Source organism: Lepus europaeus, chromosome 7, assembly GCF_033115175.1.
Source record: "Lepus europaeus isolate LE1 chromosome 7, mLepTim1.pri, whole genome shotgun sequence".
NCBI lineage: Eukaryota > Metazoa > Chordata > Mammalia > Lagomorpha > Leporidae > Lepus > Lepus europaeus.
Genome location: NC_084833.1, coordinates 60365794 through 60376783, shown reverse-complemented (window position 1 = coordinate 60376783; position 10990 = coordinate 60365794). Strand labels below are relative to the sequence as shown.

The following is a 10990-nucleotide window of genomic DNA, read 5'->3' as shown; positions in this document are numbered from 1 at the left end:
CAAAGATAAGTTGGTTGAAGATGGGTGGATTGATTTCTGGAGTTTCCATTCTGTTCCATTGATCTACATGACTGTTTTTGTGCTAGTGCCAGGCTGTTTTAATTATATCTGCCCTGTAGTGTGTCTTGAGATCTGGCAATGTGATGCCTTCAGCTTTGTTTTTGTTTTTTAAGATTACTTAATCTATTTGGGGTCCATACAGATACTAGCATCATTTTTCTAGATCTGAGAAGAATGCTGTTGGTGTTTTCATTGGGATCATACTGAATCTATAAATTGCTTTTGGTAGTATGGGCATTTTGATGATGTTGTTCTTCTAATCATTGAATGTGTAAGATTTTTACACTTTTTTTGTCTTTTTCTATTTTTTCTTTAATGTTTTATAATTTTCATTGTAGGGATCTTTGATATTCTTCGTTAAATTTATTCCAAGGCACTGTGCAGGCATCTCCAAGGACCAGCACTTGTCTGAGAACATCTGTTTCAGTATCTGTGAGGCTACATGGTTAGGTCCAGAGTTTATGTCAGTCAATAATGAGGAGTCAGAATAACTTAGATTTCATTGTGTTAGTGTCCATACACTTAAGTCCATCATTTATTTCCTGTACAGATTGCATCAAGGCATTGAGATTGCCTCTGTAGTGCACTCACTTTACAGTATTGATGTTTCCAGTGTCACTCACCAGAGAGTAACTTCCCAGTAGCAAATCACATCTTAATTCTCTTCCAAAGTGAAGAGAAATGTTGAATTGTTACAAATTTCATTGAATTTGCTTCAAACCTCCATAGTCAGCAGGAAGAATAAAAATTCTGAATTTGGTAACATCCTACTCTACTTAAATGGCTAAGAGAATAATTCAATATATGATTTCTATATCACAAGTAAAGATGACTTCAATTCTGTGCTAAAACAGAGCTGACAATTGATCAACCATCTCTATCATATTCTCTGCCTCTGCTTTTCTCCCAACAGGAGAAAGTTTCTCTTCTTTTGACCATTGCACGATGATATATCACAACAACGGGAGCATTTTTCATCCAGCCACATTCTTCCTCGTTGGAATTCCTGGTCTGGAAGATGTCCATGTCTGGATCTCCCTACCTTTCTGCTCTATTTACCTTGTGGCTTTATTAGGAAACACCACAATTCTACTTGTCATCCAGACAGAGCCGTCCCTCCGGGAGCCCATGTTCTACTTTTTGGCCATACTTTCATCAGTTGACTTGGCCCTTTCCACAACCTCTGTGCCCCGCATGTTGGGTATATTCTGGTTTGATGCTCACGAGATTAACTTTGGAGCTTGTGTGGCCCAGATGTTTTTGATCCATGCATTCACTGGCATGGAAGCTGAGGTCCTGCTGGCCATGGCCTTTGACCGTTATGTAGCCATCTGTGCTCCACTCCATTACACTACCATATTGACCTCTAGGGTGCTAATGGGCATCAGTTTGTGTATTGTCATTCGTCCAGCTATGTTTATACTTCCCATTGTCTTTCTGATCTATCGCCTACCCTTTTGTCAGGCCCACATAATAGCCCATTCCTACTGTGAGCACATGGGTATTGCAAAATTATCCTGTGGAAACATCCGTATTAATACTATCTATGGGCTCTTTGTAGTCACCCTCTTTCTTCTGAATCTGGTCCTTATTGGCATCTCTTATGTTTATATTCTCCAAGCCGTCTTTCATCTCCCTTCCAAGGATGCACGAGTAAAAGCCCTAAGCACTTGTGGGTCTCATATGGCAGTCCTCTGTGTTTTCTATATCCCCTCACTCTTCTCTTTCCTCACTCACAGATTTGGTCACAACATACCACACTACCTTCACATTCTTATTGCCAATCTCTATTTAGTTCTCCCACCTTCACTCAACCCCATCATTTATGGAGTAAGGACCAAACAGATACGGGAGCGAGTTCTCTCTGCGTTTACTAAAAACTAATACTCTTGCCACATTGTTTTATTAAGGATTTTAATCTTCCTAGGAATATTCTTATGTTATTGTCTCAGTATCTCCTTGCCCTTATCTTATTGCTACCAACTTGCAATACAAGTTGATTTGAACCTAGCTACTGACTAATGGGTCCAAAGAATTCCAGAAACTTTATTATCTTTCAAGTTCAAGGATTCATGGACCATCCATGTTTGGACCCCCTTGGAGAGAGCTATGTGGCCTCTGTGCATGGCCTCATGCGTAATTCCTGATAGTAAAAGACTACTTATTTTCAGGGGAAGAATATATAATACTGGGTCTTGGCTACTCTGTCATTGGGGATACGTTGCACTGGGAATTTCACCCTGTAAACTACATATTTTTTTCTTTCTCTGGTCTGCCCTTCCTCCTTCCTTCCTTCCTTCCTTCCTTCCTTCATTCATTCATTCCATCCTCCCTCCCTCTATTCCCATTTCCCTTCCCTTCCCTTCCCTTCCCTTCCCTTCCCTTCCCTTCCCTTCCCTTCCCTTCCCTTCCCTTCAGGTTTTCTTCTCCTGTTTTTCTCTCATGCTTCCACTTTTTTCAATTTTCTTTCAGTTTACACTAATTGTATATTTATTGCACATCTTGAAAAACTCTAAATACTGGGGCTAATCAAGGAACCACATTCACACTGATGTCTGGCTCTGTGGCCCTTGCACTCTGTTTGCCTTTGTAGAGTCACAACCTTAGGTTCAAAACATTCCCTACCAAATCTGCAGCTTGAAGTGGAAGATCTGCCAAATATGTAAGATTCATGCAATGATGGCCAAAACAAATAACTTGTATCATAAAACACATAATTTCAGAATTATTTACCATTAATACCAACAGTAACTTATCACTGAGTTGCCCTCTGCCACTAGGCCCATAGCATAATGCTAGGTATGGGCTTGCTACCTAGTTACATATAGTTTTTTTTTTTTTTTAATCTATGAGATACATGCTGCCTTTGCCTATCACTTTATTCTGTTTCAGTCTTTCAATTAACATTTGACCCTGAATAATCTATTTCTCAAACTGAAGATCTCTTATCCTAGAATGACTGTAGTTTTCCCACAGATGTTAAGGTAGAAGTTGTCAGACCAAGATACCAATAGCCACTTTTCACGTGAGAGGAAAGCTTTTGATTGACTTAATAAAACTCCCAAAGGCCAAACAAAGACGTTTTGTATCATGAAAATTGTCACACTTTTTTATATATGTAGTATATATCATTATCACAATACTGATCATTTGTTCTTGCAATCTGGAATTAATATTTTATATTGCACTCATCTCTAAGATAATACTTAATAAAGAAAACAAAAAATTAAAAACAAATCACCTGGAATGCTTCTCCAACAAGTTTATTTCCTGTATTTCCAAAGATGAAGTACAGAGTATGTTTTTTCTGATATCACCATATAAATGCTTAATTTTATTGTCAATCGCATTATTTTAGTTGGATCCATTGTGGTTAACTTATATAGATTAGAATACATTGCTTTGTGGCATAATTTCATTTACATGTTGATCTATCAGTAGGTATTAATGTTATTATTATTATTTTTAAATTAGAAAATACTCATTTACTGTAGTACTGAGAGTTCAGTACAAATGAATAAATCTTTAACAACCACAACAAAAAATAGAAATGGGATGGTGTAACATTATGGCAGAGTAAAACCCTCTATTGGTAATATCCCCACAAAAATTTTTTATATGAACAACTATTCACACATGAAAATATCTTTACAAAAGCTAAGAGAATCAGATAAGTATAAGGGATTACAATGCTGGATTTTAGCATAGCAATAAAGAGATTCAGGAGTAAGGCAAGATGGAGAGAGTGGACCATTCCACCAATTCCAAACAGCAAAGCATGGGGAGAAATATTTCTCATTTATGGAATGCAAAGAGAGTTAAGCATAGGCTCTGATGTATTGTACCAGGTTCACTATGGTGAAATCCAATGCTGGAAGTCCTTGGCATACTGCCTATAGACAGATCCCCTTGATACATATTGATTTTGGCAGTTAATGCATTACCTCAACCACCCCTTCTCCAACATTGGCAGTACAGGATAAAGAAATACTCTAATTGCTGCAGAGTGGGTAAGTCAGAGAAATAAGCACAAAATATTGCCTTGAAACTCAACACCAGACATGCTATGATAAAACTAACACTAGGCAAAATTGAACAGCCACTTTCCCTAATCTAATACCTATGTGTGGAGCTTCTGGATGAACCTCATTGCTACAGTATTTTGCAACTTGTGTTTTGTATGGGTTATTTCAAGTCTCCATATGTTTGCATATATTCTAGAGATTCTTGAATTGTTAATTTCCTGTTTTATTCCACTGTGATCAGAAAAGATGCATGATATGATCTCAATTATTTGGAGTTTGATGAGACTTACTTTAAGACTTACCATATGGTCTATCCTAGAGAAAATTCTATGCACTGATGAAAAGAATGTGTATACTGCAACTGTGGGATGAAAGGTTCTGTAGAAATCAGTTAGGTCCATTTGGTCCATAGTGTCAGTTAGTTCTGTTGTTTCTTTGTTGATGATTTTTTTTTTTTTGTCTAGTTGATCTGTGCATTGATGAAATTAGAGTGGTGAAGTCTCTCATTACTATTGAATTAGAGTCTGTCTGTCTTTATATCCAGCCTGTATCTTATAATTGGATAATTTAGTTCATTTACTTTCAAGGTTACTATTGATAAGTAACAACTTGGCTCTGTCATTTTCTTGTGAATACCGCTATTGTTTGCTTCGTATGTCCCTTGTAGTTATACTGGGAGAATTTCTGCCTTCACATTATTTCATAAGGGTGACTATCCTTCTGTGTTTCTGGGTGCACTACATCTGTAAGCATAATTTGTAATGCTGGATGAGTGGTGACAAATTCTTTCAATTTCTGTTTGTTATGGAAGTTCTTTTTTCACCTTCATTCATAAATGAGAGCTTTGTGGGGTATAGTAGTCTGGGTTGAGTTTCTTTCTCTTATGACTTGGTCTATATCTCTCCGTTCTCTCCTAGCCTGTAGGGTTAGTCATGAGTCTAATTGGAGGTCCCCGAATGTAAACTGATGTTACTCTTGTGCACATTTTAGAATCTTTCCTTTATGTTTTACTGTTGAAAGTTTGATTTCGATGTGTTGTGCTAAACATATTTTTTGGTCATGTCTATTAGTTTTATGTGCCTCATGTACTTGGACATCCATTTCTTTTTCCAAATTAGGGATTTTTTTTGTAATTATTTCACTGAATAGGCCTTATAACATATTCTCTTCACACCTTCAAGAACTCCTAATATCTGTATGTTTGGTCGTGTGATAGTGTTCCATAAATCTCCAACGCTTTTTCTAATTTCTCCTGTTCTCCTCCTCCTCTTCTTCACACAAGGTTGCATCTGGGCCAAATCACACGATGGCATCTGAGGCTTCAGATAGCACCCCAGATAAAATGGCACCATTTTTCTAATATTCCTCCCTTGTGTTTTCCATCAAACATTACATTGGTCCCCAAAGCCTAGGAGGGATGGAAGGATGATTATCTATCTTCTAGAGCTGCTTCCTGCTGACATGGGGTGATGACTCAAGTAGTGATCTCCTAGGTAGGGAGCTGAGCATTTAGTTAACTATCTGGTTGGTGAAGGCTTTGGTTTGTTCCATTTTATCATTTCCTGTAAGCTCTTATTTTTTTATTTTATTTTTTTAATTTTTGACAGGCAGAGTGGACAGAGAGAGAGAGACAGAGAGAAAGGTCTTCCTTTTTGCCGTTGGTTCACCCTCCAATGGCGCACTGCGGCCGGCACACCACGCTGATCCGAAGGCAGGAGCCAGGCGCTTCTCCTGGTCTCCCATGGGGTGCAGGGCCCAAGCACTTGGGCCATCATCCACTGCACTCCCGGGCCACAGCAGAGAGCTGGCCTGGAAGAGGGGCAACCGGGAAAAAATCCGGCGCCCTAACCAGGACTAGAACCCAGTGTGCCAGCGCCGCAAGGCAGAGGATTAGCCTGTTGAGCCACAGTGCCAGCCTCCTGTAAGCTCTTAAACAGACAAGGTAATAAAAAAGCCAGGATGAGAATGGAAACCAATGGTCCTAGGAGAGGCATTAACCAAATAATTTAATATTTTGTTTTACCTGGCCTGATTGATTAACATAATAGCAACATTGTTCTTCCAAAAAGATACAAGTTTCCCCTTTTTAGCTGTTATAAGGTAGAAAGACTGTCTGTTCTGTAGTACCATGCCAGTTAGTGAGGTGATTTGTCTTTGATGACCTTGGATGGAATCAGTGGAGATTTCAGTGGACCTAATGACTTCCTCTTGTAACTGTTGGATTTGTTTTGGAGTCAGTTAGTTGAGATAATGTGGCCCAAAACTGTTCCTGAGATCACTGCTGAGGAGAGGGAGGCTGTGAAGATGATCCCAACCAAATCCAGGAGAAAGGCCACTCATCTCTTGTGCATAGAGGGGTTTATAGAAAAAATATCAGAATAATCATGCAATGTTAAATGTGGGGAGAGGACCACCAATATACATGGGCCAGGAGTAGAGACATTGATGTAAGAGTAGAGGTTATGATTACAAAGCAATGAGGAACAAAGTGGGCTAGGCAGGGTCCAAAACAAAGGACAGAGTCCTCACTGGAGGACATAAGAAAGGTGCTGTCCAAACCACAAACAATTCTTCTCATTGAGAGACAAATAGAAACTGACAGAAAGGGCTCAATAATAGTCAGGCTGGCTCCAAAGCCTTGCCAATTATGAGGCCCAGACCCATCCATCACTTCACACGTGGTACATAAGGGAGGTATGAATAATCTTAGAGAAGGAACACCGTAGACTTCCATTACCTGGCCAGGCAAAGGCAGGTGGCACCTCGAACAGGAAATTTGCAGTTCTATCTGCAATGTTGCTGACCCTACTTGGCGGTCCCCTCAGCAGCAGTGGTTACTTTAGAAGCTGGACAGAGTGAAGGGCTTTTCAGCTTAGAGCCAACAAGGTCTATGGCTCTGGCCTGGGAGTCCTTTGATTCTAGGGCAGTTCTGTTTCCAGCAACCCAACTCTTGGCTGGCAGAGCTGCCAGAGCTCTTCATAAGCTGATTTCTGCAAAGCTCTGGCATTCTACCTTAAAAATCAATGCTGTGGACTGGCCTGTTGAGTCTCCTTGATGGCAGGTCACTATATAAAGCAGCCATTAATTGGCCTGTCACCTATCTTTACATTGCTTCTGCTGACTAGCTTTCTTTTCCTCCTGGTTTTTGCTAAAGCAGACCAAAGGAAAACTTTAAGAGGATGCAAGTCAAGGGTGTGCTCCATACCCAGTCTTTGGCGGCCTAAACTAGAAATCTATAGTCACAGACATGTTCTGGTAGTTGTTTTTCTGTCCATGAAGAAACCTATGTCCTCACTTTAAAACTTTGTCTCCCTTTAGTCTGAAGGGGAGGTTTTTCCTATTTATTGTACCCATGGTAAAGTAAATCTGGATGTGAGATGATAATTTAAACTCTCATTTTGTTTACAATATTATTACAGAAAAAATGTCAGCCATCCCTTTCATAGGGTCTAAAGATCAAACTGTACATCCTGGAGAATCCTTCAGTATAGAGTCAGTTTCCCATCTTGAAGAGAACAGGGAAATAAGGGAACAAGTCAGGCTTCCCAGATCACTTACTGTCAATAACTTAATATCAAATGAAAAATTACCAGGCAACTTTAACTGTTAAACAACAGCTTATGAAAACATTTACCAAAAGGTCCAGTACCTTCTATAAATTTCAAGGTAAGAATACATGTATTTGGAAACATGTCTTAAATATCTAGCATAGTGTAACTTGTTTGAGTAGCAAACTTGGCACAAACATGTAAAAAAACACTTATAGTTTATTACTATCAACAAATTTAAAACATCTGATATAGAGTTTTTTTAAAAAAGATGTATTTATTTATTAAAAATTCAGAGTTACAAGGAGAGAGGAGAGGCAGAAAGACAGAGAGAGGTCTTCTATCCATTGGTTCACTCCCCAGTTGGCTACAATGGCCAGAGCTGTGATGGTCCAAAGCCAGGAGCCAGGAGCTTCTTCCAGTTCTCACACATGGGTTCAGAGGCCCAAGGACTTGAGCCTTCTTGTACTGTTTTCCCAGGCCATAGCAGAGACCTGGATCGGAAGTGGAATAGCCGGGACTTGAACCAGCACCCACATGGTATGCTGGCACTACAGGTGGTGGCTTTACCCACTATGCCACAGTGATGGCCCCATGATACAGATATTTATCTAAGTTAGGTAAACCAAAAGTGGTATCTTTGGTAATTTAGCAGTTTAAATTCATGAACACTTTGATTATGACCCTGTCGGAATAAGATCGAAGTTGGCAAACTCAAAAGGCTTCCATAGCCTTGGAAACTCATAACTAGAGCCTAGGGAGATTACTGACGCCATAAACAAGAGTGTCAAATTGTTAAATCAACAACAGGAATCACTGTGTACTTACTCCTCATGTGGGATCTGTCCTTAATGTGTTGTCCAATGTGAAGTAATGCTATAACTAGTACTGAAACAGTATTTTACACTTTGTGTTTCTATGTGGGTGCAAACTGATGTAATCTTTACTTAATATATACTAAATCGATCTTCTGTATATAAAGATAATTGAAAATGAATCTTGATGTGAATGGAATGGGAGAGGGAACTGTACTTTGGAAATTTATATTTACTAAATAAAAAAAAGAGTGCCAAAGTTTACATTTAGACATATTTATATCGTTTACCTTTACCCAATTTACATTTAGCAATTACACCTAGCTGACTTAAGATGCTATTATATATATAGATATAGATATAGATATAGATATAGATAGATATGGATATAAATATAGATATATACCTCTATCTGAATTAAGGTCAAATTACATTTATAATATGTAATTTATAGGAATTCTACTATTTTTTTTCATAAAACTCTAGCTATAAATTAGTGACATTAAACCAGATCGCAAAATCCACCTTACGGGCTGTAATGAGTACTGATTACCCATTGCTAAATCAGCAGAAACTTGATAAACCAAATTGCAAACCAATTTGGCAAGTTATTGTTCACTATTATGTTAGGTTTAATGGGAGATGACATCCATCAGAGCGTATGGGCACCCCTCCAGAGATTCCTAAAGAGAATCTGATAGATAGCAAAATAAGGTGCAGTTATGGAAAAGGAGATGTCTGGAAATATTAATTAACCTGGTGACCTGCTGGTTTGAAGGGCCAGTAGTCTTGATCATTATTTCACATAGGTTGGGAGAGATAACTCTCAGGGTAATGTTGTCTTTGGAGGAGGAATCTTTATTTATTTATTTTTTTATTAAACTTTTATTTAATGAATATAAATAGGAGGAATCTTTATTTTGTTAAGTTTTGGGTTTTAGTACTATAAAAATATCAGCTATTCTACCAAGGTTGGATGCATTCAAATCTGATATACAATCATCAACCGATATTGAAAATAACAGAAAAATATGGCACAACCTGGTAAAATGAAATTATCAGGGAATTAAAGAGAGAGAAGAAGGAAGCAACAGTTATTAAGAAGAAGAGGGATAAAAAGCAAGTGGCAAAATGATGCATTTACAACTAATATGTAACATTGAAAAACAATTTTGGGATAAGGCATCTCTTTGGCTGAACTTTCACAAAATTCCAACTGAAACTTCACATGTGCTAAGTGCTATTCCTTTTCTGTTCCCAGCTTATGTAATAATTTCTTCACACTATCATAAATTTGCTTGGTCCTAACTCCATATATGACAGGATTAAGCATCGGTGGCACTACAACATAAAGATTAGCCAAAAGTATATGGATATAGTGGGGAACATTTCTACCAAAACGATGTGTCATAAAGGAAAAGAGGGCTGGTGTATAGAAAGCAAGAATTACAAAAACATGAGAACCACATGTGCTGAGGGACTTGAGTCGCGCTTCATGAGAAGGAAGACGAAAAACAGTACGAAGGATCTGAACATAAGAAAGGGCAATGGCTATAATATCAAACACCAGATTACCGATGGCACATAAGCCATAGATAATATTGATCTTAATACTGGCACAAGACAGACGAGCAAGTCCCATGTGCTCACAGTAGGTGTGGGGAATGACGTGATTCCCACAGAAAGGTAATCTCAGTATGAGAAATACAAATGGAATAACAAAAATAATTGCTCTCACTAACACACCAAGACCAATCACAGAAACAACCTTATTGGTGAGGACAGTGCTATATCGGAGGGGGTTGCAGATGGCCACATAGCGATCATAAGCCATGGCCAAGAGGACTGCTGACTCCATAAGTGTGAAATTGTGGATGAAAAACATCTGTGTGAGGCAGGCATCAAAGATAATCTCCCTGAGACTAAACCAGAAGATTCCAAGCATCTTAGGTATGGTAGCTGTTGAGAGTCCCAAGTCAATGGTTGCCAACATGGCCAGGAAGTAGAACATGGGCTGGTGTAGGCTGTTCTCAGTCTTGATTACCAAGAGAATGGTGAAGTTGCCTATGAGTGCGATCACGTACACAGCACAAAAGGGAAAGCCAATGCACATGTGAAGAGCTTCTAGTCCTGGGATCCCCAGCAACAGGAAGGAGGAAGGATGAAACTGAGTGTCATTGAGTAGGAACATTCTTCTTGGTGTAGCATAAGTCCATGGTCCCAAAATGCATGCTCACATAACCTTCATGTTACCATACAGCTTTAACTATGGAGACCTAAAGGTAATACAGAGAATGTTATACATTTGTGTGCTTGTTCTGCAAGCAGTTTGATCAATTTTCAACGCACTATGCATAGAGTACTTCAGATAAGTGAAATCTGAGGCATAACTTCCCTTAAGGAAACCACAATAAATTGAAATAAAATGTCCCATATGATGAGCAGCACACCAATATTTTAATTTAAACACCCCTATTATTAAATTCAATCATTTATTCTCAAGCCATTTTAATCTATTCTGAAATTTAATCATTTTAATTAA

General features: G+C 38.6%; 2 protein-coding genes across 2 annotated transcripts; one reads left to right on the top strand and one right to left on the bottom strand.

Moving 5' to 3' along the window:
• The first annotated feature begins 1005 nt into the window (after positions 1-1005).
• On the top strand, positions 1006-1944 carry LOC133764525 (olfactory receptor 52J3). The gene has a single exon (XM_062198200.1). The coding sequence runs from the start codon at positions 1006-1008 to the stop codon at positions 1942-1944; it is 939 nt and encodes a 312-aa protein (XP_062054184.1).
• A 7744-nt stretch (positions 1945-9688) lies between these two features.
• LOC133764524 (olfactory receptor 52E2) lies at positions 9689-10639 on the bottom strand. The gene has a single exon (XM_062198199.1). The coding sequence runs from the start codon at positions 10637-10639 to the stop codon at positions 9689-9691; it is 951 nt and encodes a 316-aa protein (XP_062054183.1).
• Positions 10640-10990: the final 351 nt, after the last annotated feature.

Bases quoted from the DNA above. Each gene is read 5' to 3' on its own strand.
- LOC133764525 (XM_062198200.1), top strand. From the start codon at position 1,006: ATGATATATCACAACAACGGGAGCATTTTTCATCCAGCCACATTCTTC.
- LOC133764524 (XM_062198199.1), bottom strand. From the start codon at position 10,639: ATGTTCCTACTCAATGACACTCAGTTTCATCCTTCCTCCTTCCTGTTG.